Genomic DNA, 27910 nt, shown 5'->3' with positions numbered 1-27910 from the left:
AAATCTATTTTATTTTATAATGGGTTTCAAAACTAATTTTTAATTCATGAAGGATTTTTTTAGTAATTGTTTATGTGTTTTAATAACAGTTGTTTCATTATTGAATGATTGCATCAGAAACTCAGAAATATTCTGGAAAAAAAAAATGAAACTTGTTTAAAACTCTTGTTAACAAAATCCGTTTATACAAGTAGGTATATTTGTTTTTTAGATTTTGTGTATGATAATCTTGTCATGTGAATTGTATACAAAAAATCAAGCAAATCTAAAATATATTCTTACTTAAACGAGGGTTAGAGAAGTGATTTCAGGCTCTCAACTTCAAAAATGAAATTTATGGTTCTAGAAGAAGCTAAGGTTAGTTTTAGGAGTAAAATAATCATGTTGTAACTAACGGGAAGGATTATGCCACGTGGCATATTTTTTAGCTTGTTCCAATGGTTCTTCCTATATAAAAGGCCTTAAGACCGATATCATAGCTGTGTGTGTGTGCATTAAGATCAGCGTGGTTAGTGGTTACGTTCCACTCCCATTCATATTCCTTTCATTCTCTTCTCTACCCTAACTCCCTCTAAGGTACCACTGCTTCTCTTCATCTTACTTTTACATTTTCATATTATATATTATATATGTGCATTACTCAACAACGATTGGTATTTTGGTTTTATATATTATTATGTGCTCTTTTATCTCTAGTCTCTCTAACCTTACATATGTGAAGAGAATGCTCTTATCTTTAAACTTGAGCATTATGCGTCCTTAGTGAGTTGCCGGTAATGAACACATTCACCACAATTAGAGAGCATTGGTGGTGGCCTTTCCATGTATGGTGAGGACCATGGACCAATATCACAATTATTATTGTTATTGTTTTGCTTTTATATATTGCAGAAAGGCCCCACTGCATAACAACAATGGCTCCCCCTTCAGTTTTGGAGAACTGCTTAGAGGATTCAAACAGGTACACTGTATGACAGTTGTATAACCCCAAGAATAAGGCAAATTAGTTAATGCATATACATACACACAGACTTGGTATTGTTTTTATTTTTCATTACTTTTGTGATGGAACCACAGTGAAACTTACCCTGACATCAATTGGGAGGACATTGGATTTAGTCTAGTTCCCACTGATTACATGTATGTAATGAAATGTGCAAAGGGTGAAAAGTTTTCACATGGAAACCTCATTCGTTATGGAACCTTTGAGGTCAGCCCTGCTGCTGGCATCTTAAATTATGGACAGGTAAAATTTCAAAGGAGCATATCCTATTTATAGTTTCTTTCTCATCACAGTTTTTATTTAATTAGCTAACTTCACTCTACATATATACATGAAAAATTGTGGTTGTGTTAGGGAATCTTTGAGGGGCTAAAGGCATATAGAACCGAAGAAGGGTCTATACTTCTGTTTAGGCCAGAGGAGAATGCCCTGCGCATGAAGGCTGGTGCTGACAGATTGTGTATGACTTCCCCATCCGTTGAGCAGTTTATTAATGCTGTCAAGGAGACAGTCCTTGCCAACAAACGCTGGGTATGTATGTATTTTCAACTTCGAGATACTTGTGATTTTGATTTTAAAACTTGAACATAAAATGAGGACACAAGAATGAAAACTAAATTGAGGTTGGAACTTGAAACAGGTGCCTCCAGCAGGGAGAGGAACACTGTACCTTAGGCCATTGCTGATGGGAACAGGTGCTGCCTTAGGCGTGGGACCTTCAACTGAGTACACTTTCCTTATTTACTGTTCTCCTGTTAGCAACTATCACAAGGTCTGCTATCGTTATGCTTTTTATCTTCAACATAACTAAAAAGAAGGACCATACATCACAACCTTTTTTTTTCTTATGAAATTCATTAAGACTAATATCACTTTGTTGATTATTTATATATAGGGTTCTCTAAACTTCAAAGTGGAGGAGAAACTCTATCGAGCAATATCTGGCTTCTCTGGAACTGGAGGGATTAAGAGTGTCACAAACTATGCCCCGGTAACCACCATATTATTAGCCACTACCTATTAATCACCATTTTCTCCAACTTAGATATATGTCTATTTTCTTTGGTATAGTTTTGACTTTTGAGATCACTGAAGTTTTAAGGAATCTAGTGAAGCCATAAATTTTGTGTTACATAACTGTGGTCCGGGATTTCATTATTCAATTTAAGTATTTAACTCATTAAATTATGTAGCATACTACAAAGGAGAATGACAACTAAATTAAATGATTTTATTGACTAAACCATACTACTAATTAAGCTAAACAGCCTACCCTCAAAGCTCTATGTTTCTGTTGGTATAGGTTTATCCAGCAACCACTGAAGCAAAGGCAGAAGGGTTCTCCGATGTCTTATTCTTGGATGCAGCAACTGGAAAACATATAGAGGAAGGTTCTGCATGCAATATGTTTGTAGTTAAGGTACATATCATAAACATGTAGTTACTAATTTACATCCCAAACAAAAATTTGTGATTTAATTCGTTATTTTTTTTTTATAATCTTGTGAAGGGAAATGCTATCTGCACTCCCACAACAGATGGAGCCATTCTGCCTGGGATCACTAGAAAATCTGTCATTGCCATTGCCCTTGATTTGGGTTACCAGGTATTTTTAATTTTCTCCATTATGTATAGAACTATGGATATTTAAATATTTAATGATCTAACATTTTAAACTAAGGAGTTGGTTATTGAAATTATGGTTGATCAGGTAACGGAACGCGGCGTAACGGTGGAGGAAATGCTGGTTGCTGATGAATTGTTTTGCACTGGAACTGCAGTGGTTGTGAACAATATTGCATCTGTGACATATAAGAATACAAAGTAAAGTGATCTTAATATCATAGTGAAAAAGACTTGTGCCTAATGAAAATTCATGATGCTAATTGCTAATTAATAATTGTTGAATGCAGAATTGAATACAAGACAGGAGCAGAGACAGTGGCTCAGAAGCTGCGCAAAACTCTGCTTGGGATTCAAACTGGAACCATTGAGGACAGAAAAGGCTGGACAGTCCGTGTACTTTAGATTTAGAATTATATTAACTAACAATAATCTTATTTATTATGCAGTTATGAAAATGAATCAATGATGAATGGTGAATTGATTATTGAATTAGATGAGTCAATGGTGAATGGTGAATTGTGTGATATACAGTAATACAGATACAAAGTCTCAACTACAAGCCTAACTGAATCAACTAACAAACATAACTTCCGTTTTGAACTAGTTGCTAATATCTACGCTGTTTTCATTTCTTTTTTCGCCTTCCAATTCATGACTGATGAGTGTGAATGGAGGGACCACCATTGCATGAAACACTGAACAAGGATCGGATGCATGGCCTATTAAAATATTATTTACAAATAATTTTGAGTAGTTTGGTACATTTATTATAATATTTGTAACGCATCTTTGAGATCAATTAAAGTACATTTTAGAGTCTATCAAAGCAACATTAATGCATCTTAATATAATCAGTTTTAGATCTGCACAACTTCACATGATAATAATTTATTTTTTTTTTGGAAAGATTATGTTATAGCAGATTAAGTGTAATTTTATTTATTTTTTCTGGTGCACCATAAATTTGTTGTTCTATGACATTGATAAATTATTGACACGTTATGTATCACGATATATATTTGATCGGTGTTATAATTATTTATTGAATGATTATAATAAGCAAATACATGAGTAATATTATACTCTATAATTTACTAACCTAGTGAACAGCAGGCAAGATCACACGTAATTAATTAAGCAGAAAATGTCATCAACTATATTCATTTTTATCTTTTTCTTGTGCGAGATGAATACATTACTCACATGGTGGTTTAGTTGCAAATACTTTGGTATTTAAATTAAGGAAAAGTATAGGTAACCAATAACATTTTTCTGTTGTTTTGGTTTGTATCTGAATTAACACTAACTCATTCTATGCTTTTTTTATTACTAAAAGTATTGACCGTCTAATATTTTTCTAAATTAAATGTCTTGAACTCTCGTATTGAAAATTGCAAACTTCTCAATAGAAGTCCGAAAGCCTCCTCCAAAAACGTCTAGATTGAGTCTGATCACTCATATTCTGAGTAATAAGATTCAGTAAATTGGTTAGCTTCACCCAGAAAACAGGGTATGAGTTGCTGGTGTTTTTGTAATTCACTTTAGACATTATTATTTGTATATTTTACATCTATCTCTTTTCGGTAATGTATATGAAATTTAGGCATTGGTATAGAACTTTCTCAAAATATTTAAATTGTTGGCCTCTGTGAACAGGCAGAATCTAAGTTCAGTGATTGATTTAACATTTTTACCATGCCACTTCACGCATAGGCATCTTTCGTTTTACATTGGAAAATTTGATTTTGATTCAGTCCCAATGTAAAACAATTTTAGAAGTACACTTAATTACGCAACGTCACGTTAACAAAAAAAATTACACTTTACATTGATCGCATAAAAACATATATAATTAGACAACTGTATAAAACATTTTACACAATCAATACATTAAAATTAAACTCATACTTTGGATCATACAAACTTCTTTATTACCATATAAGAAATGGTGAGTAATTTGAAATATAGTAATATTAATTAGCTACAAAATACAGTTGAAATGAGACATAAAAAGATCCAAATACACGGATAACATGGAAGGATAGTAAAATGGAGCACAAGATTTTTACTTGGAACTATTTTATCTCATTAATTTTCAAATGAACAAGTGGAAGAATATAACTCATACGATTAGACTCATCTCAAACAGGTCAACAACCAAAATTCGTTCATCATAATTTTTCCTAATGAATATTACTATGGAGTTCATCAACTTCTACCCTTGACACTATTCAGATGTGTTACGAACAAGTCATTCCAAGTATCTGTGAGTCCTGGTAAGCACCAGTGCATGCAATCGTCGTGTTTTTTCCCTCCAGCCGCGGCTGGGTGGGCATCAGCCCTGAACTCACTCAAGTGAGTGATGTCTAAAACAATGAATGTAGATCCCTTGAGAGCCTTATAGAGGTGTCCATTGACCAATCTAACCTCCACGTTTGTCCCATTATTCTTCACAGAGAAGACTTCTTCTACCTGAAAGGGTGATGATCGAATGGACCAGCTTATCAAAGAAGTAAAAACTGGTACTAATGCCGTAATGAGGAATCGCATGCCATTTCATTGGATGAAAGTTCTATTCAGAAAATACTAGATATATGGACCGACCTGCTCTGTTGATAATGGTTTATCCCTTTGGCAGCTACCACCCTGATCCCAATCTCCCCCTTCAAAATGTCTCGGAGATTGAGTGCGGAAAAATTTGACCGTACCTGGTCGTGCCCTCTCCTCGACATATGCGATCTGTGAAGGAATCATTCTCCATATTAAAGTGCACAGAACAAGCACAGAACTGTTTGAACTAGTTGTAAGTTCACAATGCCATCATTGAATTTGCAATCATCAAAAGTTTTGAATTGAACTCGCTATTTAGACCTACCGAAGACCTATTACTGAAAGAAGATTCGTTCTGTATGTTCACAACATCCATGAATATGTAAAAAATGGAAAATTTCTCCATACAACAGAATAATATCCAAGTCTACTAGGTGAGATTGCCTACATATTTCACAAGATTCCACAGGGTCATATAGAAAACCATGTTTATGTTCCACCATGAAAACACATGCACAAAAATTTCCTCTTTTTTAGTTAGTAGTTGTTTTTAAACTCTACCATGAAAGTAGAACAGGGGGCAAAGACATTACCATGTGCTCCAAAGCCATATCCAGGCCTTGATCAGGAGGTAAAGGAGGGAGTACTGGCTGACCCTTCTTGAAAAATAGCATAGGTGATTTCACGGGATCAAATTTTGAAGGGGCCCACCACCTGTTTATATGAACCAAAAACCAGATTAACAAATCAAATTTTCTCATAACTTCAAAAGATATTTCCAAAGAACAGCTACAACAATATTAACTTAAAACAAAAAATGAGGTACAAGCAGTAAAAGGCAGCTCTTAGTGGTTAAAATAAATAAATCATTTAAAAAAAATTCCCATACTATCAATCGTCAAAGAAACTCGGGCATCAGCTAAACTATAAAAAGAAAATTAGAAGCAGATCATGAAACTAAAGGACACCCATGAAATCAAGATCGTAAAAATGATCACAAATACAACTTCTGCCTGGTAACCTGCTGAGGTCTTGAGGAAATCCAACACTCGAGTAAATTCACAATCACAGGAAGAAATTATGATCAAAGCAATCTTAGGATACAAAGATTGGTACCTTTTCCCCCTAGAATTCTAGTCATTTCTAACATCAACACACAGAAAGGAAAACAACTAGAATATATCATCAATCAAAGGAATATGGAAGCTTACCAGTGACCAGTGTTGAAAATTAGAATATCATGGAAACTTGGAGCTTGTGCCCACGTGCTTTCTGGAACATCAACATCAACTCTATATCCCTCTTTAAATCCAAGAGATTCCAAGGCACCGCCATTTTGATTTGCTGACCATCTGGATCAAAACAGAGAAAGAAGATCAAAGGTTAACAATGAACAATAAACGATTCCACATAGTCCAGTAGACAGTAGTGGCACATGAGATAACCTTAACCATGAAATCTCAACCAATAAGAGAACATATGACATGAATCCTATATTAGTTCTTATCAAGAGTATACTTACCGGAGAAAATCACAAACAGTTTTTATGGGGGCAACCAAAATGTTTTTCAAATTTGGACTCAATGCAACATCAGCATAGAACATAACAGAAGTGCCATTTCAATTTTCAAAGAAATCCGCAGACTTGACATCAACAACATTACAACAGCATAAGAATGACAAAACCACAAAGCTTACCTACCATAACGTGCGAGGAGATTGGTCCGGTGATAGGCAATGGTGAGATTGTGGCTGAGAAAGGTGAATCCGCGGTCAGCGCCAACGGGACGCCACTTCTTCACTTGCCCACTGGAGACGCTCTTGAGAGTGCAGAAGAGCGACACAAACATGTTCCTATTCAACGAGTCCCCAACAAACCCTGCACTGCACAACTCCCATCATTCACAATGCCATAAAGCATACAACTTCATTCTCAGAACCCTAAAACCTGAAGTGCCGGTTACCGACAATGCCAAAAGCTCAAAACTTTGTTCCGATAATCAAAATCGAAAAACAGGAAGAAACTAAGCGAGTACCAATGCTGACGTGTCTGTGGTTTTCGAGGAACGCAAGTGGGTCGAACTGGGGGAGATCGCAGCGGTGAGGCTTCCAGCGCCACGTGGCGAGTTGTAGAGCGTTGGATTTGTTGGCGGAGATGCAATTCCAACCCTTAAAGATCTCCTTGCAGGTGTTGTCATACCTGGGTTTTCCGGGCGCATCGTGGATCCATGTGCCATCGGTGTAGTCGCATGAAGAAGAATCGATTTGGAAGGTGCGGAGAGAAGAGGAGCGGGAGGTGGAAGGGGTGGAGGAAGTGTTCCTGAACTGGGAGAGGATGAGGAAGATGGAGGTGAAGCAGAGAAGGGAGAGAAGAGGGAAGAGAGGGATTTTCTTAGCGTTGGGTGGTTCCCTTGTAGTTGTGGCCATGGCATATTTCATGGACAGGTGCAGTCGCCGCTAACAATAGCACGTTTTTAACTCTACATTCTTCTAAGTTCTAAGTTCTAAGTTCTAAGTTCTAACACATTTCTTTCTACACTGTGAGGCTCTGAGCTTGTTTGGTTTCAGTCAGTTGCTAAAAAAGTTTTTTATTTTTTATTTTTTAATTAGACCTCAATCTGAACCTGGCAATTTCACTAAATTCAGTTTAAATAATCACCTTAATTAAACTTTTTTTGATAAAATAATTTAAATAATAAATAATTTTATTAAAAAATAACTTATAAATAAATTATTTTATGTTTAGATTTTTAATTTTAAAAGTACTTATTTTATAAAAATATGATAAAAAATAAAAGTATTATGAAAAAAATTATTTTTTTAACTTCTCTATAAACTCTTAAATAATTTCTTAAAAAATTATAATTTAATTTTAAAAATTACACTAAACATTAATATTATTATTTTTCATGAGTCAAAAATTTAAAAAAATCACTTCTAAAATTTTCAAACGGCCCTAATTCTTATTCCATCCTTCTTAGTTTGAAAAGTTATATTGCGATATCTAATGACTAATTTTGTCAAATTTTCTATTTCTTTTGTTAATATTTCTATTCAGAGCTAATCGAATTTATCTATATATAAATTAATTCAATACGTGTTAAATAATTATTTAAAAAAATAAAAGTATAAAACGTCCCATGTCTAATCGATATAACATTATCGTTTTAGAGAGCTTAAAACGTTTTATTTTTTTATTCTTTCGTTGTTTATACATTTAAAACCTTAAATAGAAAGATGAACTACATAGAGCAATCTTTAACTTTTAATTTTCAAAAAAAACTAAGGTTAATGAGATTTATCAAGAAATTGAGAACAATAAGAAAATAAAAAAAGTTCGAACACCCAAGTTACAATTGTAAGTGTTATGCAGTCTTATACTAGTAAGTTATATATCCTCTCTGTTTTGTTATTTTTAGTCCTACCTTGACCACATTAGATTTATTATATTAGTTTTTTGTAATAAGAGAATATAAATCTCATATTACTTAGAATAATAAACTTTGTCTTATTTATTACTTCTATATTATTTAAATTATAAAAAATTTTTTAACTAGTATAAATAATTTATGTATTATTTATTTATGAAATAAAATTGATTTGAATATGAAATAAATTGTATTTATTTTTTTAAAATTCTTTGAGAATAAAAGATCAGTTTAATATCAAAATAAGACCTTGTGAACCAAACTAATGCCCGGATATCATTTGTCAATCTTAGCAAGATTAGCAATCTGGTGAAAATAGTCATAAACCCACTCAATGATGCACTTCTTACTTTCAGAGAGCTTAGAGAAAAATAAACACACATCTTATTTTATATTTAAATCAATTTTATTTCATAAAAGAATAGTACATGAGTTATTTATACTAGTGAAAAAAAATCTTTATTACTTAAGTAATGTAGGACTAATATATAACACAAAATTTACCGTCCTAAATAATATAGAACTTGTATTCCCTTATTACAAATAACTAATATAATTAACCTACTAACTTTACTTATTACATTTCGACAATCTATGAATAGCAGCAATTAGAAGTTGAAGATTGCTCTATGCAGCTCATCCTTCTATTTAAGGTTTTAAATACATGGACAACAAAAAAAAGAAAAAAAAATTAAACAATTTAGGATTTTCAAAATGATAGCGTAGTGCTGACTTTGTCCCTTTAAATAGTGGATTAATGTTACACGCTAACAAAATCCGTTAGTTCTAGACGAAAATATTAACGGAAGAAGTAGAAGAAGTAGAAGATCTGATAAAATTAATCATTAGAGATAATTTCATTGTTCAATCCATAGGAGACAGAATGAGGTTAGTGAAATGATTAGGGGTTGGATTGAAATTTTACTCTTTATTTTTTAGTATATTTAGTAAATTTTTAACAATTAAATTAAAAATATTAAAAATATTTTTTTAAAATACAATTTATATTTTTTAACTAAAATATATTTTAACATAATAAATAAAAATATTTTTATATTATTATAATTAAATATAATTAATAAATAAAAAATATTATAATTTAAAAATTAAAAAATATTTTTTTTAAACACTCACTCAAAAAATTCTTATATCAACATTAACAAAATTAACAATAGCCGGGGAGTGTCTTATATAAAGATAATAACCGAAAAATAGTTAAAAATTTTGAATTTTATATTTAATTAAATAAAGAAATATATTATTTTTAACAATATACCCAACTGGGACAAATTGTTTGATTACATAAGAATTATAATTTTATAACACACTAATATATTTGTGTTTAAAAAGCATTTCACATAAATGTGTAAAAAAATTGAGTCTTTATTTGCCATTTATTGCATTATGCATGAGGCTAACGTAAAATGAAGTATGCTTTGCTTAGATTTTAGTTCAATTTTAGTAATAAAGTATATTCACTAAATTTGTATCAATAATTTTAATTTAAAGAGCAGAACAATGGTTTTTTTATTTAAATAAATAAAAAAATAGATTAATTCTCTAAATACGCATAAATGAAAATTGTTATTAAAATGCGCATAACCATCTCAACTGCAGCACACACAAAATGAATTATGCCTCCAATTCAAGTCCGACACCTATAAAATAGTACAAAGAATCCATGCTACCTGTCACGGTAAATTTTAGAAAGTTAAATTTAACAGTGTTTGTATAGTTTTTAAGAGTGTTTGAGAATGCTCTAGATAGTTACGGAACGTTCTAGAATATCCTAGAAGGTCCTAGAATACCCTAAAAAGTTCTAGAAGACTATGCAAGGTTGTAGAGTATTCTAGAAGAGTGTAGATGTATATAGGAGTATGAAGAATGGTATGGAACAATCTAGAAGTAATTAGAAAAATATGGTAGGATAGATATTTGTAGTGAAGGTTCTAAATGATTAATCTAGATCGTTGATTAGATTTAATCCTAACCATCCATTAAGGAGGTGGATGGCTATAAATAGGAGGTAAGAGTTAGTGTGAATCACTTGTAACAAACACTTGAGTAATAAAGTGCTCTTTCCACCAAAGCTTCCTTTCCTTGTGTTCTCTTATGTTCTTAGATTTCTTTCTAAGTATTTGAGGGTTAGGCCGTTGGAGTGTGTCCAAGGCCGTGACAATTTAGTATCAGAACAAGGTTCAAGAGGGAGCACAAGTGGTTTGTGGGTATGGCTTCTAGTGTAACCATGGAGCGTGTTGAGTCTTAAAGGGGAAGGGATGTTATTCCTTCTCAACGGAGAGGCAGGGAGGCCCGTTGTTTAAGTGAGCCTAGAGGTAAGGACTCTAACTTCTTAGAAGAGAGAGTTTCTATGTTGGAGAATGTTCTATCCTCTATGGATGAGCGCTTCCAAAGGATAGAACATGACAAGGAGACCCTCGAGGCTCACGTGTTAGGAGAACTATATGCTTTCAAAGAAAGTGTTCCGAGGGTTACCTGAAACTGGAGGTCGATCTCGGACGAGATCTTCTGGAGCTGCTGTGTCTGACTTGTTGGACTTGGTGGTGGTGCTGATCCTTCATCACCGGAGGGTGGTGATACCTGCAAGGGACTTCGATGCTTAAGTTAGCAAGGGCATTAAGTAGGTTTTTAGTAGAATCAGAGTATGAGTTATACCTAGGTGCTCCAGCGTATTTATAATGGTGTGGAGTGACCGTTTTAGATAAGATAAGTTAGTTATCTTATCTTATCTTATCTTATCTTTGACTGGGGTCCTCGTATCTTCAAGAAAACCGTCTTTATCTCTATAGGCTTGGGCTGTCTTTGGATTTGGGTTGTGTTCCTCTATTTGGGCCCTTTATTGGGCTTCCTTGGCAATTTTGACCGAGCTCTTTGAGAAGAGGTCGGATAATTGGACCTGAAGAGGTCGGTTGCTCTGTCACTAAACATCCCAGGTCGGGTGGCTCGATCCTGGGTATGAACAGTGCCCCTGCTCGAGCTCGGTCTTTCTTTTGAGGTGGAGCCTTAGTCTTAGGACTTCAAACCTTCTTGGATGAAGCCGAACTCGAGCACTTGGTCGACTTCTTCTTTGTAGGATGTTCTTCTTTCTTTTGAATGCGAAACGCTTTGTTTCTTTTAGAAGTGCACGCTTTAGCGCTCTGGCTTTGGGAATATGTGAGGTTTTAATACCCTCATTAATTGATTTTAATGCTCCATTTCTCTTGGTTCTTTTATTTTGAATTTTGTATCCAAGAAACGGTTTTCTTTTTTCTGTAACTTCCCCTCTTTTTCTCTGTTTCGTTCTGCATTTTCATTTCTTCCTGTGATGCTTTGGTACTTTGTTGGTGCTTTGATTCGAGGGATGTCTTTCATCGCTCCGTCTTTCAACTTTTCTTCAGAGCTTCTTTCTTTTCTCCAGGTTGGTTTTGACTTTCTTCTTCTTTACTTTCTTTCGTTGCTTTGCCTTTGATTTTTGATAAAGCTTTAGTTTTTCATTCGGAACGCATGCTGGAAAGTCTGAACCTTTTCACAGCGTTATGCTCAATTGTTGTTGTGATGCATGTTTTCTATTTTCTTTGCTGACCTTATGCATGCTCTTGGGTGGATTTCCTTGTTGTTTTGATGCTATTAGGGCTTCGCATTTTGCTGTCTCTTATTTGCTTTGTAGCTTTCTGGTATAATGACTTTGACTTTGTTTGATTCTTTCTGGAGAAAAAAGGTTACGTCTTTGATGTCCTCCGTTTGGGATTTTTTTCTTGTTTTGCTTGAACTACTGCTTTTGTTGCTCTTTTGATGACTTTGTTTGAAGAGGGTTGCTTTCTTTGTTGAAAGATGATGTGAGACTTCACTCTGTTACTGCCTCCAAAGGATGCCCCTGTACCTTGGGTTGTGTCCTGGGGTTTTCCTTTTTACTGTTGAGTCTGCTATTTGTTGTTTATTTTGCTTCCGAGTAGTTTTGGTAGTGATCCCGTTTTCTCTTTTTCTTGCTGTAAGACTAGTTGACCTCATGTCTTCTTGCAAAAATATTGTCGAGAGGTCCTCCCAGGTCCCTGATGGCATGGCCGAGTGGGTGGATTCTATGGTTCTCATGTGTGTCTCGCTGGCTGACTCTGAGTTTTGTGAACATCTTAGGAAGTTTCATAGGGTTTGTAGTAATGGTAGTGATGAAAAAAATTACGAGCTTGTGTCCCCTAATTTAGAAGAGAGAGTTTGTTTTTCAACTCGGGTTGCTGGAGATCGTCCTTTTTTCTATGCGTATGATTTCTTTTTTGACCAAATGAATATCACCCTTCCTTTCACTCCTTTTGAAACCAATATGTTGTGGTCTTGTAATGTAGCTCCGTTCCAACTTCACCCCAATTCCTGGGGCTTCATAAAGATCTTCCAACTACTATGTCGTGAACTTGGCGTCCCTGCCTCGCAATCCCTTTTCTTTTATTTGTTTGTCTTGACAAAGCCTGGGGTGGTTAAGAAAAAGGCTGCCTGGATTTCTTTCCGAGCTTCGCAAGGGAAGAAAGTTTTTTCTATGTATGACGAATTGTTCCGTGATTTTAAGAACTATTTCTTCAAGATCCGAGCTGTTGAAGGAGCTCGACCATTTTTTCTGGATGAGAATGATGAGCCCACTTTTCCTCTAGAGTGGCAAAAGAATGTTGTTGTGTCAAGGTATTCATGGAAAATGTTGGACGAGGTCGAACGGGCTTTTGTGACTGTATTGGAGGAGAATTGGGGAGAGTCTCCTTATCTTGACACCAAAAGGTTTTTGGAGGATCCCTCACTTCTCTGAGCCAAGCTGGGTAGTAGTCAACTTCCCTTTTTTCTGTTCGTTTGCCTGCTTTCTCAAATTTGTTTCTTTTCCTTTCTGACTCATGACTTGGTTTCTTCATTGTGATGTTTGCTTGCAGAGATGATTAAAAATACTGACTCTATGAAAACTTTCAAGAAGGCGAAGAAGGCTACGGCGGCTCAAAACATCTCTGCTAAGGAGGCTGGGGAGGGGTCCTCTCAGGTTCAGACGAAGCCATCCGTGCTAAGTTCACCTGGGCCAAGGAGGATGATCCCAACTCCCCGGGTTCGTTTGGCTAACCCTCCACAAACTTCAGTTGCTACTTCTGGCGCTCCTCCTCCAAAAAAACAAAAGACATCTGAGCCTTTTAACCTGGATGCTCCTGACTTTGATGCTGTCGAGTTTGTCGACCAGCAGATCGCCCCCTATGGTGAACTTTCAATGAATGACGTGTCCGTTCTTCACCACCTAGAATTCATCACTAGGAGTAGTGTGAAGATGGATCATATGGGTGCGGCTCTTTTTCGAACTGCTCAGGGTATCCCGGTTCATGCTACAAAATATTTTATAGAGGAGGCTAAGTCGGAGTTTGATCGGATTAAGGATTTAAAGGAGGAGTTGGAGGTGAAGTTGGCAAAGGTAGAGAAGGAGTTGGAGGGTGAGAAGGCTAGTTCTGTTGCCTTGGCAGGTTCTCTGAGGTTGGCTGAGGATACGGCGTTGAGGCACAAGGAGAGTTATGTTTTGGCCTATAGGGAAGTGATGCGTCTCAGGGGTGATTTGGAATCTGTCCGAACTGACTATACCGAGCTCCACGGTCACCTTGTGGACAGCGTGAATGCTGCTTATAAGAGCTTGAAGGAGCAGGTTTGCGTTCTAGCACCCGAGCTCGACCTTACTCTCTTTAGTCTCGATAATGTTGTGAAGGACGACAAGATTGTCCCTGACGACCCTGATGACGATGATGTTGAACCTCCTCCTGCGCCTGCCACCAAAGCTTCTATTGTGCCGATTTCCTCAGCTCCTTCGGCCGGAGTTGAGTCAGAACCTGACTGTCAAATCTTGAATCAGGAGGATGGGACAGTGGATGATGTGCCTCTTCAGAATCGTCCTCTTTCACCCTGTGTTGATGTAGCCGAGAAGTCTTTGGATCCTCAATGATTGTTCTAGATATTTGTGTGGATAGCCCGATATGTGGTCTTTTGAACTTTTTATTTTGTAAATGGTGCTTCTGACTTTTGCTACTTCTTTAGTTGCTTGTTTAGCAACTTTATTTTGAAAAACAAAGTAGTACTTGATTTTGGTAGCCTCTTGAGTTTGTTTATATCTTGTGCTTTTTCATAATATGTTTGTCTGCACTTGCCTGGTACCTTTTCAGGTTTTGCGGGGGTGTTGGAGTCCTGTCGACCTCTTTGGATTGCCTTTGTATTTCATACTTGTGGCTTGATTCTTTGAGGTTGAGTATGTTTGGATCCAACTTGTGTGTCGGCTTCCTTACCTTGGCCCAAAGTTATCTCTAGCAATCCGTTTTGTTTGGACCTTCGTGAGGTCTCTGTTAGGATTTACCTTTTACAACGTTTAGGTTTTCGAGATGCCGACTTCGTCGTGTTAGTCCTTTCTAAGTTACTTTTGGTAATCCTCTTTTTGGACTTTTGGCAGGTCTCTTTTAGGGATTACTTTTGTAACTTGTTCGAGGGAGACTGACATCATCCCGTCGGTCTCTTCTAAGTTACTTCTAGTAATCCTCTTTCTTGGACCTCTGTCAGGTCTCTTTCAGGGATTACTTCTATAACTTGTTCGTGGGAGGCCGGACTTCGTCATGTCGGTCTCTTCTAAGATATTTCTAGTAATCCTCTTTCTTGGACCTTTGTCAGGTCCCTTTCAGGGATTATTTTTATAACTTGTTCGTGGGAGGCCAAATTCATCATGTCGGTCTCTTCTAAGTTATTTCTAGTAATCCTCTTTTTTAGGGATGGCCAAGCCTCTTTCCAGGGATTGACTTTTTATAACTTTGGTTAGTGTGGTTGACTGGTCCAACTTCTTTACGTCGGCCTGTCCTTTAAGTTATTTTTAGCAACCCATTTTGTTAAGACCTCGTCAGGTCCTTTCTATGGATCACTTTCGATAACTTCTTGCATTATTCTGTTTTGTCGCTTTTTCATCTTTGCTGATTTTGTCGAAGTTAGGTTTGACCCTGGTTTGGTCAACCTTTTGATAAATTTTGGTTTTCACCTCCTTTGGTCTTTTATCGTGGTCGGACAGTGAATTTAATCTTCACTTTTTTCCGATCTTGTAGCTTTGTAATCGGGCGATGAATTTTTAGCGTTTCAGACTAATGCGTCTTGGGAGTTTGTAGAAAATCTAAAAAAATTTATTCAAAGAAAATGCAGATATATACATGTAGGAGTTTTTATCTCTGAGTCGAGTGATTTATGGATCTTGGCTTGGTGCCTCGTTAAAAAACCTTTTCAGGAAAAAGAGTGCACCTTATCCTAAGATCTCAATTACATTTTAATTATAGTATCTCCTTAGGTTGCAGGCGTGTCAAGATCTTGGCAGTTATCGCTCGTCGAGTTCGGATACTTTGTAGTAGCCTTTTCTCAGTACTTTTATGACTCGGTAAGATCCCTTCCAGTTAGCTGCTAGCTTTCCTTCTCCCGGTCGACTTGTTCCGATATCATTTCAGATTAGGATAAGATCATTATTGGTGAAGCTTCTTTGCACTACCCTTCGATTGTACCTTAAGGCCATGCGACGTTTTAGCGCTTCTTCTCTGATCCGAGCTCTTTCTCGAATTTCTGGAAGTAAGTCGAGTTCTTCCCTTTGAAGCTGGGAGTTAACTTTGTCGCTGTAGAGAATTACTCTGGGAGATCTTTCTTTAACCTCTACTGGTATCATTGCCTCCTTTCCATAAGATAGTCGGAAGGGTGATTCCTTTGTGGTGGAATGTAGAGTTGTCCTATATGCCCATAGGACTTGTGGAAGATCTTCAGCCCAGGCTCTTTTTGCGTCCTATAGCCTTCATTTTAACCCAGCTAGTATGACTTTATTGGCAGCTTCTGTTTGTCTATTAGCCTGCGGGTGTTCTACAGAGGTGAATTGATGTTTTATTCTTAAGTCGGCCACTAATTTCCTAAAGCATACGTCGGTGAATTGGGTGCCATTGTCTGTGGTTATGGAGTGGGGGACCCCAAACCTTGTGACAATGTTCCTATATAGGAATTTTTGACTTCTTTGAGCTGTGGCATTGGCCAGAGGTTCTGTCTTGATCCACTTTGTGAAATAATCCACCCCTACAATGAGGAATTTTACCTGTCCCGATCCTTGGGGAAAGGGCCGAGGAGGTCCAGCCCCCACTTTGCAAATGGCCAAGGTGAGGTTACGCTAATGAGTTCCTCTGGTGGGGCATTGTGGAAGTTAGCATGTTTTTGACACTGTGGGCATGTTTTCACAAATTCGGCCGCTTCTTTCTGCAAGGTCGGCCAAAAGAATCCGGCTCGGAGTACCTTTTTGAAGAGGGCTCGTGCTCCAAGATAATTACCGCACTCACCACTGTGTATTTCTTCCAAGACCTCTTTTGTGTTAGGGGTTGTATGAATTTTAGCAGAGGTTTTGAGATTCCTCTTTTGTACAGGATGTCATTTATGATGGTGTAATACTGTGCCTCCCGCTTCAACCTTTTTGCTACCTTTTCATCTGTAGGGAGTGTTTCTAATCTAAGGTAGCAGATTATGGGAGTCATCTATCCTTGGTCCTGATCTGTTATGGCTAAGATTTTTTCTTCTTCCGTGATTGACGGGTTCTGTAGCGTTTCTTGGATGAGGCTTCTATTGTTACCCCCTGGTTTGGTGCTGGCTAGTTTTGAGAGTGCATTAGCTCGGGCGTTTTGTTCTTGAGGTATGTGGCGGACCTCATATTCCCCGAGTTGTCTGAGTTGTCCCCTGGTTTTGTCCAGGTACTTTTTCATGGTGGGATCTTTGGCTTGGTAGCTCCCTGCTATTTGTGAAGTAACTACCTGTGAGTTGCTAAAAATGATGAGCTTTTGAGCTCCGACCTCCTTAGCCAGCTTCAAACCGACCAGTAGTGGCTTATATTCGGCTTGGTTGTTTGAGGCAGGGAATCCAAATTTGAGAGAATATTCGATTTGGGTTCCCTGGTCGCTTTCTATGATGACGCCTGCGCCGCTTCCAGTTTTGTTTGAGGAACCGTCCACATAAAGATTCCATTCTGTAGGAATTTTCAGAGTGTCTGTAAATTCTGCGATAAAGTCAGCTAGACATTGTGATTTCATAGCTATCCGAGCTTCATATTGGAGGTCGAATTCGGATAACTCGACTGCCCATTGCAAAATTCTGCCTGCTAGGTCCGTTTTCTGCAAAATCCCTTTTATAGGTTGGTTGGTCCGAACCTTAATGATGTGAGCTTGGAAATATGGGCGGACCTGTCGAGAGGTTAGTATGAGAACATAGGCAAATTTTTCTATTTTTTGGTAGTTCAGCTCGGATCCTTGCAACGCTTTGCTGATGAAGTATACAGGTTGCTGCCCACTGTCGTCTTCTCGGGCTAATGCTGAGGCTACTGCCCGACTACCTACTGCGAGATATAATATAAGTGGTTCTCCTTCCCGAGGCCGAGTTAGGATAGGGGGTTGTCACAGGAATCTTTTGAAATCTTGGAAGGCCTGCTCGCACTCCGTTGTCCATTCAAACGTCTTTCCCTTCTTTAGAGTGGCATAGAAAGGGAGAGATCTTATTGCTGATCCAGCCAGAAATCTGGACAAGGCTGCCAACCTTCCGTTGAGTTGTTGTACTTCCTTGACACAAGTCGGACTCTTCATGTCGAGTGTGGCCCGGCATTTATCCGGATTTGCCTCGATTCCTCTTTGTGTGAGCATGAAACCCAAGAACTTGTCAGCTTCTACTGCGAAGGTGCATTTTACAAGATTAAGTCGCATGCCATGCCTTCTTATAGTGTCGAATACTTGGGTGAGGTCGGACAACAGCGTCTTCTCGCTTTGTGTCTTTATTAACATGTCGTCCACATATACTTCCATGATTTTTCTGATGTGATCCGTGAAGATCTTATTCATTAATCTCTGATAGGTAGCTCCTGCATTTTTTAGCCCAAAAGGCATGACAATGTAGCAGTAGTTTGCTTTTGGGGTTAAGAACGCTATTTTTTCTTGGTCAGGTGGATACATCGAGATTTGATTATATCCCGAGTATGCATCCATAAATGAGAGGTATTTATACCCTGAGGAGGCATCTACCAGAGCGTCGATACTTGGGAGTAGATAAGGATCTTTTGGGCAGGCTTTGTTGAGATCAGTGTAGTCGGTGCAAATCCGCCACTTCCCATTTCATTTTTTCACCAAGACAACGTTAGCTAGCCATAGTGGGTACGTGACTTCTCTAATGAATCCTGCCTCCAGTAGAGCTTGTACCTGTTCTTCCACAACTTTGGATCGTTTTGGCCTGAGCTTTCTAAGCCTTTGTTGTACTGGCTGAGATCCTAGGTAGACTGCTAGCTTGTGGCATATTAACTTGGGGTCTATGCCTGGCATGTCTGGGCCTTTCATGCAAAGACGTCGACGTTATCTCGCAAGAACTGTATAAGTGATTCTTTTATGTCTCCTTTTAGGATTGTACCGATATTGGTTGTTTGGTCCGGGATATCTCCGATCTGGACTGTCTCCACTTCACCTTCAAGTTGTGGGCGGAGTTCTTCCCGCCTCTGAGCTCCACCGAGTTCGATTGTGTGGAATTTGTCCCTTCTGCCTCTAAGGTTTAAGCTCTCGATGTAGCAGCAGCGTGCCGTCTTCTGGTATGCTTTTATTGTAGCTATTCCTTCTGTAGTTGGGAACTTCATGCATAGATGTGGAGTCAAAACTACTGCGCCGAGCTGATTCAATGTTGTCCGACCTATTAAGGTATTGTAGGCTAAGCTTACGTCGACCATGATGTAGTCTATTTTGAGTGTTCTTGACTGGTTTTTTTTCCAAAGGTCGTGTGTAGTGAGATGTATCCAAGTGGTTGAACTGGGGTGTCTCCCAGTCCGAATAGGCTGTTTAGATATGCTCTGAGTTCTTTTTCTTCTAGGCTGAGTTTGTCGAAGGCGGTTTTGAATAATATGTCGGCGGAGCTGCCTTGGTCTATCAGCGTGCGATGGAGATTTGTGTTTGCCAGTATGATAGTGATGACCATAGGATCGACGTGTTCTGTGATGATACCAGATGTGTCCTCTTTGGAAAAGGTAATTGTGGGGATGTCGGGTGTTTCCTCTCTTCCCTCACCATGATATACTTCTTTGAGATACCTTTTGTGAGATAATTTGAAGATCCTGCCTCCCACAAATCCTCCGTGGATCATGTGAACGTGTCTCTCAGGGGTACGACGTGGTCGTTCTGTTTGTCCGATATCTTCGTCCCTTCTTCTTTTTCTGGGATCGTTTGCTTGGTTCGCCAAATACCAATCTAATTTTCCTTCTCTTACCAGTTTTTCTATGATATTTTTTAAGTCGAAACATTCATTGGAGGAAATATTCACAATACTCTGCCCGGTTTTGAGTGGTCAAGCTGGGGGTATCTTTTTAGTATGGCATACTTCTCTGTAGACATCCACAAAGGATACTCGGAGAGAGGTATAATTGTGGTATTTTTTTATCTTTTCCCCCTGTCGAACTCCTTTTTTCTTGGATTATTTGTCCTTATCTTGGGAGGAGTAGGAGAATTCGGATTTTGAGGTCTCTCCTAATCGAGCGTTTTCCTCCATGTTGATATACTTCTCAGCTCGTTCTTGTACCTCATTTAGAGAGGTGGGATGCTTCTTTGATATGGATTGGCTAAAAGGCCCTTCTCGTAGGCCATTGATGAGGCCCATGATGGCTGCTTCTGTGGGCAGACTTTGTATGTCTAGACATGCTTTGTTGAATCTTTCCATCTAGCTGTGGAGATTTTCCCGATTTCCTTGTTTGATTCCTAATAGACTTGGGGCGTGCTTGGCTTTGTCTTTCTGGATGGAGAATCTGGCTAGAAACTTTTTGGCTAGGTCGTCGAAGCTTGCGATGGACCTGGGGAGTAGATTGTCGAACCACTTAATCGCCGTTTTTGTTAAAGTAGTCGGAAAGGCTTTGCAGCGGACAGCGTCTGAGGCGTCAGTGAGGTACATTCGACTCCTGAAATTACTGAGGTAATGGCTGGGATCCGCCGTGCCATCGTATAAAGCCATATCCGGGAGCTTAAAGTCTTTTGGGATTTTGGTCTTCATGATCTCCTTGGTAAATGGATCTTGGTCCTTGCGGGAGCTATCCTCGTGAGTGGATCGAGTCGCTTTGGCTTTGAGATCGGCTTCGAGTTTTAGGAGTTTGTCCTCCAATTTCCAGCGTCGCCTTATCTCCCTTTGTAGGTCCTTCCCAGCTTCTCGCTGATGTTGGGCTTCTTTCTCAAGTTGTTTTAAACAATCTTGAAGCGTTTCAAGGGCTCTCGGGCTTGGTGAATTCTTGTCTCCATTAGATTGCGGGATATCTTTTGGTGTAGTATCTGCGTTTTTGTGCGGCGTTCTATCTTCTAGACCTGAATCATGGTCATTGTCATGGTCGTCCGCCATGATGATGGGATGACTTCCAGGTTCCCCGGTAACGGCGCCAATGTTCCGAGGGTTACCTGAAACTGGAGGTCGATCTCGGACGAGATCTTCTGGAGCTGTTGTGTCCGACTTGTTGGACTTGGTGGTGATGCTGATCCTTCGTCACCGAAGGGTGGTGGTACCTGCAAGGGACTCTGATGCTTAAGTTAGTAAGGGTATTAAGCAGGTTTTTAGTAGAATCAGAGTATGAGTTATACCTGGGTGCTCCAGCGTATTTATAATGGTATGGAGTGACCTTTTTAGATAAGATAAGTTAGTTATCTTATCTTATCTTATCTTATCTTTGACTGGGGTCCTCGTATCTTCAGGGGAACTGCCTTTATCTCTATAGGCTTGGGCTGCCTTTGTATTTGGGTCGTGTTCCTCTATTTGGGCCCTTTACTGGGCTTCCTTGGCAATTTTGACCGAGCTCTTTGAGAAGAGGTCGGATAATCGGACCTGAAGAGGTCGGTTGCTGTGTCGCTAAACATCCCAGGTCGGGTGGCTCGATCCTGGGTATGAACAGAAAGTATGCTCTAAATTGAAGAGAAACTTGAGAATTCCTTGAAACTATTTGAGGAAATTTGAGTTTGGTTCGAGGAGGCAAAATCTCGACCAACCATTATAAGGGAGACGACAAAGATTGGTCTTCCCAAGGCAAAGGAGTTCAAGGGCGTGAGGGGCGCTCGAAATGTGGAGAACTTCCTATGGCAACTAGAGAGGTACTTTGAAGGCCAAGGGGTGATCGAAGAAGCAATAAAGGTACGCACTGCAGCTCTCTACCTTTCTGATAATGCTATTTTGTGGTAGAAGAGAAAATGCGTAGATATGGAGAAGGGTACTTGCAACATAGCCACATAGGTAGATTTCAAAAGGGAATTGAAAAGACAATTCTTCCCTGAGAATGTGGTTTATGAAGCAAGGAAGAAGTTGAGGGAGTTGAAGCACAAGAGTACAATTAGCGACTATGTAAAGGAGTTCACTACTCTCACACTTTAAATCCCAACTTAGCATCAGAGGATGTATTGTTCTTCTTCATTTATGGACTCCAACCTTGGGCAAAACAAGAATTACAAAGAAGGAATGTTAAGGATGTCGATGAGGCCATCGTGGCGGCTGAATCACTCATTGAGTATCATAAGGGAGACTCTAAATCAAAGTCTTCCTTCAAGCCTAGTTCTACTAAAGGTGGAGAAGACAAGGGGAAGAGCTTCTTAACCAAGAAGGAAGGAAAATACTCTTCAAAGAAAGAGTACGAAAAAAGAAGAAGGCTTTCGTGCCCAAGGGAGGATGCTTCGTGTGCAAGGGACCACACCAAATGAAGGATTGTCCCAAGTTAGGAATTTTGGTATCTATCGCCGAGGAAGGAGAAGCCCAAACTCAAGTAACTGAGTGTGTTAGATCTGTCCAACTCATGAATGTTGTGAAGGGCAAAGAGGTAAACCCTATAGAAAAGAAAGACTTGATGTATGTTAAAGCCTTTATCAATGAAAAATCCATCATGGCTATGATCGACACTGGTGCTACACACAACTTCATCACGCCTGACGAAGCAATGAGGCTTGGTTTGAAGATCACTGAAAAGAATGGTTGGTTCAAACCCGTGAATACCAAGGGTAAACCCCTCAAGGGAGTAGCAAAAAGGGTTGAGATGACTCTTAGTTCTTGGAAGGGCCTTGTGGTTTTCTCAGTAGCACACATGGATGATTTCAAAATAGTCACTGGGATTGATTTGCAAAGGAAGGCAAATATAATACCTATGTCATACTGTGACATAGTATACATCATGGAGAAGGGGTCCCCATGCATGGTCCTTACAGTCTCTAAAGTTGGAGGATCACTGATGCTCTCTGCTATGTAACTCAAGAAAGGATTCAAGAAGGGAGAGATTACATATTTGGCTCTATTACAAGAGGAGTCAACTCCTAAAAGAGAAGACATTCCTCCCAAAATCAAGGAAGTCTTTGAAAAAAATAAGGATGTGATAACTCCCGGGTTGCCAAAACAACTACCACCTAGGAGGAAGGTGGACCACAGGATTGAATTGGAGTTAGGAGCAAAGCCGCCTGCTTCAACACCTTATAGGATGGCACCGCCAGAACTTGAGGAGTTGAAGAAGCAACTCAAGGATTTGCTAGATGTTGGGTTTATCCGTCTATTGAAGGCACCTTATGGCGCACCAGTCTTGTTCCAAAAAAAGCATGATGGTTCGTTGAGACTATGCATCGACTATCGAGCACTTAACAAGATAACCATCAAGAATAAATACCCTATTCCTTTGATAGCCGATTTGTTTGATCAACTTGGTAGAGCCAAGTGGTTCTCGAAGCTGGATTTGAGGTCAGAATATCACCAAGTGAGGATTGCCGATGGTGATGAACCTAAAACCACGTGAGTCAAGTGGTATGGATCGTATGAGTGGTTGGTGATGTCTTTTGGCTTGACCAATGCTTCTGCGACCTTCTGTACCTTGATGAACGAGACCTTTCGAACTTATCTTGATCGATTTGTAGTGGTCTACTTGGACGATAATGTTGTCTATAGCAATACTTTGGACAAACATGTAGAACACTTATGAACTGTATTTAAGATCTTGCGAGAGAATAACTTATATGTGAAGAAGGAAAAGTGTTTCTTCGCAAGGGACGAAGTCCACTTCTTAGGACACATCATTAAAGATGGAACTCTCTGTATGGATCAAAGGAAAGGTTTATCAAAGAATGGGAGCTGCCAAACAAGTTATCTGAATTGAGGTCATTCCTTGGGTTGGCTAATTACTATCGGAGGTTTATCAAAGGATACTCTGCCAAGGCTGCACCATTAATTGATCTTCTCAAGAAGAATCACTCTTGGGAATGGTCAAAGGAGTGTCAAAAGGCCTTTGATGAGTTGAAGACTGCTATCACAGAAGGACTAGTACTAGCACTATCCGACTACTCAAAGGTATTTGAAGTCTACATTGATGCTTCTGACTACGCTATTGGAGGGGTTCTGATGGAAGAAGGACATCCGATTGCCTTTGAGAGTCGCAAGTTGAATGATACAGAGAGGCGATACACCGTCCAAGAGAAGAAGATGACTGCGGTAGTGCATTATCTGAGAGCTTGGCATCACTACTTGTTTGGTTCCCACTTTATCGTCAAGACATACAATGTAGCTACAAGCAACTTCCAAACTCAGAAGAAGTTAAGCCCAAACAAGTCAGGTGGCAAGATTTCTTAGCTGAGTTTGATTCCGAATTTAAATACAAGTCAGGCAAGACTAATGTGGTAGCAGATGCACTGAGTCGCAAGACTGAGTTTGCGGCCATTTCTTTGGTTGAAGGAGATATTGTGCATGCCATCAGGGAAGGGTTACATCACGATCCATTAGCCAAAAAGTTGGTGGAGTTGGCTAGAGAAGGTAAGACCAAAAGATTTTGGTTAGAAAAATACCTTCTCTACACTAAAGGGAGAAGACTATACGTCCCTAAATGAAAAAAAAATCTAAGAAGAAAATTAGTGAGAGAATGCCACGACACCAAATGGGCTGGTCACCAAGGTCAGTGAAGGACCTTGGCACTCATTGAATCTTCTTATTATTGGCCTCAAATGAGAGATGAAGTGGAGAGCTATGTGAAGACTTGTATTTTGTGCCAACAAGATAAGATTGAAAACAAGACACCAAGCGGGTTGTTGGAACCTCTGCCTCCATCAGAGCGACCGTGGGAAAGTGTCTCTTTAGATTTTATCTCTGCCTTACCGAAGTCCGAGGGATTTGGATCTATTCTTGTGGTAGTGAATCGATTTTTGAAGTATACTACCTTTATACCTGCCCCTACTGATTGCACTGCAGAGGAGGCAGCACGGCTATGGACAGAGCTGTTCAAACTCCTTGGGTCGGAGCTTCATTTTTCAACAAACTTCCATCCTCAAACCGATGGACAGATTGAGAGAGTGAATGCCTTACTCGAGAGTTACTTGAGGCATTTTGTAAGCGCTAATAAGAAGGATTGGACAAAACTCCTAGACATTGCTCAATTCTCATACAATCTACAAAGGAGTGAGTCTACAAGGAAGAGTCCGTTCGAGATTGTGACTGGACAACAGCCGGTTACACCTCACTCTCTTTCTTTTTCTTACTTAAGGAAGAGCCCTGGAGCTTATCATATGATTAAGTCTTGGGAAGAACAAGCAGATGTCACTCGTTCTTACCTTAACAAAGCTGCAAAGAGGATGAATCCAAAGCCTTTTCCTTCCACAACAAGTCAAAGCCTTTCACAAGGTTCATAAGGGCTTAATCCGCAAATACAAAGGGCCATTTGAGATCATTGGACGTGTTGGGGAGGTTGCTTATAAAGTATAACTCCCTCCCTCTATGAAGATCCACCAGGTCTTCCATATGAGTATGCTTAAACCTTATCTTGAAGACCAAGATGAACCGAGTAGAGGTGACTCGAGTCGTTCTCCGCCTGTGATGATTAGATCCTTTGATAAAGAAATTAAAGAGATCTTAGCTAATCGCATCGTGCGACAAAGAGGAGTACCACCATGTATCCAATACTTGATCAAGTGGAAAGGACTTTCGATAACTGAAGAAAGCTGGGAAGCTCGTGAAAATCTGCGATAATTCCAAGAAAACCTAGAGTGCTATCATGAACAGAATGCGACGAGGACGTCTACGTATTAGGTGGGGGAGAATGTCACGGTAAATTTTAGAAAGTTAAATTTAACAGTATTTGTATAGTTTTCTAAAGTGTTTGATAATGCTCTAGATAGTTCAAGAACGTTCTAGAATGTCCTAGAAGGTTCCATAATACCTTAAAAGGTTCTAGAAGACTATGCAAGGTTGTAAAGTATTCTAGAAGAGTGTGGATGTATATAGGAGTATGAAGAATGGTATGGAACAATCTAGAAGTATTTATTAAAATATGGTAGGATAGATATTTGTAGTGAAAGTTCTAGATGATTAATCTAGATCGTTGATTAGATTTAATCCTAACCATCCATTAAGGAGGTGGATGGATATAAATAGGAGGTGAGAGTTACTGTGAGATATGTGTGAATCACTTGTAACAAACACTTGAGTAATAAAGTACTTTTTCCACCAAAGCTTCCTTTTTCTTGTGTTATCTTGTGTTCTTAGCTTTTTTGCTAACTATTTGAGGGTTAGACTGACTTGGTCTTAATTCAAGAGGTTGAGTAAGTATGAGTGTCGATACGGTAGCGTTGGAGTGTATCCAAGGCCGTGACATACTGCTGACGCCCACGAAATGGGCAATGCAAGGGTGGGAGACGCGAAATGGCGCCAAATCCTTGGTAGTACACACGAAATGGACGGATCCCTCCACATCACCATCTCCTTTCGTACCCCAATTATTGCACTCCAACTATGATAAATATCATATCAATCCTTGTTTATACATGTTCATAGTATCATTGGAATCGATTAAATTTGTATTAGATAGATCCAATCACCTTAGTAACATGTTTTCTAAAGCCTATATAACAATTCAGTTTATGAATCTTACTCTACATATCAATGAGACGCCCATGAACTTTTAAACGTTGAAATGGTAACCTAGAACATTTTGAACAAGTTTAATAGCCAATAACGAACCTGAGGATATAATACGAGGATATAATGCCAGTGGCATATCAAAAATCAATTTATATATATATATATATATATATATATATATATATATATATATTTAACTCATTTTCAGTATATATTTTTATACACTACAAGAAAAATGGCTTATGGCCACGCTTTTTTTTGCCACATTTTAAAAGCGTGGCCAAAAGTGGTCAGTGGCCACACTTTTATGAGGGTGGCAATTGAATTGAGATTTTGCCATGTTTTTTTTTGCTACGCTTCAAAAGCGTGGCAAAAGGGGTCAATGACCATGCTTTTATAAGGGTTGCAACTAATTCGATATTTGGCCACGTTTTTTTTGCCACGCTTAAAAAGTGTAGCCATAGAGAGAAATTGGCACGCTTTGAAAGCGTGGCGACAGAGTTTTATTATTGTAATGTTTTTAAAGTGTGGCCATTTTCTACAAGTCTTTTAGCACGCTTCAAAAGCGTGGCCAAAAGGTTCCCCCAAAAAAATTTTCAAAATTGCGCGTACCCCTCATCTTTCAGATAACCCTTCATTGTGCCTAAGCACTAACTCGTTGAAAGACTCCTAAGTTCTTTCAGAAAACTCCTTCTTTAAACATTAACTCGTTCAATAAACTCACCCTAAGCCCTCTATTCAATATTCATTGTGCCTCACCCATGAAGAACCCCAGCACTCCAATCACCGGCGACGACAGTACTCCGAGAAGCCCAGCACTCCACGAAGTACCATGGCACTCCGTGAAGAATGTCGCCGCGCTCGCAATGCCTCCGTCGGCACCCCTAACCCTCCTTCTGCAATAACTCTCTCTGGTGGTGACTCCCTCCGGTCACTTGTCATTACAAATCCTCCGTTGATGCTCCCTCCGCTGCCGCTCCCTTCTGTCGTTGCTATCCCCTAACCCTTTCACTGCAGCTCTCTCTGGCACCGCTTCCTTCCTCGTCTAGGGGCCCTTCCATTGATGCTTCATTGCTGGTTTTGAGAGCAGGTAAACCCTATTTATTATACTCTGTAATCAAACCAGATAACAAAAGAGTTTTATACTCATGTTTTTATCAGAGATTGCATTGAAGAATATGATGGAGGAATTGAACAAGAGAATCTCTGATTTAGAAGAGAGAATTGCAAAGGAAGAATCAGATAAGTTGGTAAGAATGTCCCAACTGAAGAGTCTATTTTTCCCCTATTGCTTAATGGCCTAAGTTTTCTTGGATTTAAAACCAAGAAGCAGATAATCGTTAGAGAAGAAAAGGAAGCAAGGAATGCGGCTGAGAAAGTTTGTAAAGAGAAATCAGCTGAG

General features: G+C 38.9%; 2 protein-coding genes across 2 annotated transcripts; one reads left to right on the top strand and one right to left on the bottom strand.

Moving 5' to 3' along the window:
* The first annotated feature begins 467 nt into the window (after positions 1–467).
* Positions 468–3118, top strand: LOC112791346 (putative branched-chain-amino-acid aminotransferase 7). Its single transcript, XM_025834142.2, has 10 exons — positions 468–576; positions 892–961; positions 1078–1246; positions 1358–1534; positions 1644–1775; positions 1899–1994; positions 2307–2423; positions 2514–2609; positions 2715–2827; positions 2917–3118. Exons 2-10 carry the CDS (start codon positions 915–917, stop codon positions 3029–3031), a joined length of 1062 nt encoding a protein of 353 aa, XP_025689927.1. The 5' UTR covers positions 468–576; positions 892–914; the 3' UTR covers positions 3032–3118.
* Positions 3119–4537: 1419 nt separating this feature from the next.
* On the bottom strand, positions 4538–7756 carry LOC112791345 (protein trichome birefringence-like 13). The gene is made up of 6 exons (XM_025834141.3): positions 7216–7756; positions 6878–7058; positions 6391–6531; positions 5773–5893; positions 5234–5368; positions 4538–5101 (listed from the first exon to the last, which is right to left on the bottom strand). The coding sequence occupies exons 1-6, from the start codon at positions 7616–7618 to the stop codon at positions 4838–4840; spliced, it is 1245 nt and encodes a 414-aa protein (XP_025689926.1). The 5' UTR covers positions 7619–7756; the 3' UTR covers positions 4538–4837.
* Positions 7757–27910: the final 20154 nt, after the last annotated feature.

Source organism: Arachis hypogaea, chromosome 3 (assembly GCF_003086295.3).
Source record: "Arachis hypogaea cultivar Tifrunner chromosome 3, arahy.Tifrunner.gnm2.J5K5, whole genome shotgun sequence".
Taxonomy (NCBI): Eukaryota; Viridiplantae; Streptophyta; class Magnoliopsida; order Fabales; family Fabaceae; genus Arachis; species Arachis hypogaea.
The sequence above is the reverse complement of the archived record's forward strand: the minus strand, read 5'-3'. Positions and strand labels throughout refer to the sequence as shown.

Coding starts and splice junctions, on each gene's coding strand:
- LOC112791346 (XM_025834142.2), top strand. CDS start 915: ATGGCTCCCCCTTCAGTTTTGGAGAACTGCTTAGAGGATTCAAACAG. Junction 962..1,077: donor TGCTTAGAGGATTCAAACAG/GTACACTGTATG, acceptor ATGGAACCACAG/TGAAACTTACCCTGACATCA. Junction 1,776..1,898: donor CTGTTAGCAACTATCACAAG/GTCTGCTATCGT, acceptor ATTTATATATAG/GGTTCTCTAAACTTCAAAGT.
- LOC112791345 (XM_025834141.3), bottom strand. CDS start 7,618: ATGAAATATGCCATGGCCACAACTACAAGGGAACCACCCAACGCTAAG. Junction 5,894..6,390: donor ATTTTCAACACTGGTCACTG/GTAAGCTTCCAT, acceptor TCATATAAACAG/GTGGTGGGCCCCTTCAAAAT. Junction 5,369..5,772: donor ATATGGCTTTGGAGCACATG/GTAATGTCTTTG, acceptor ATTCCTTCACAG/ATCGCATATGTCGAGGAGAG.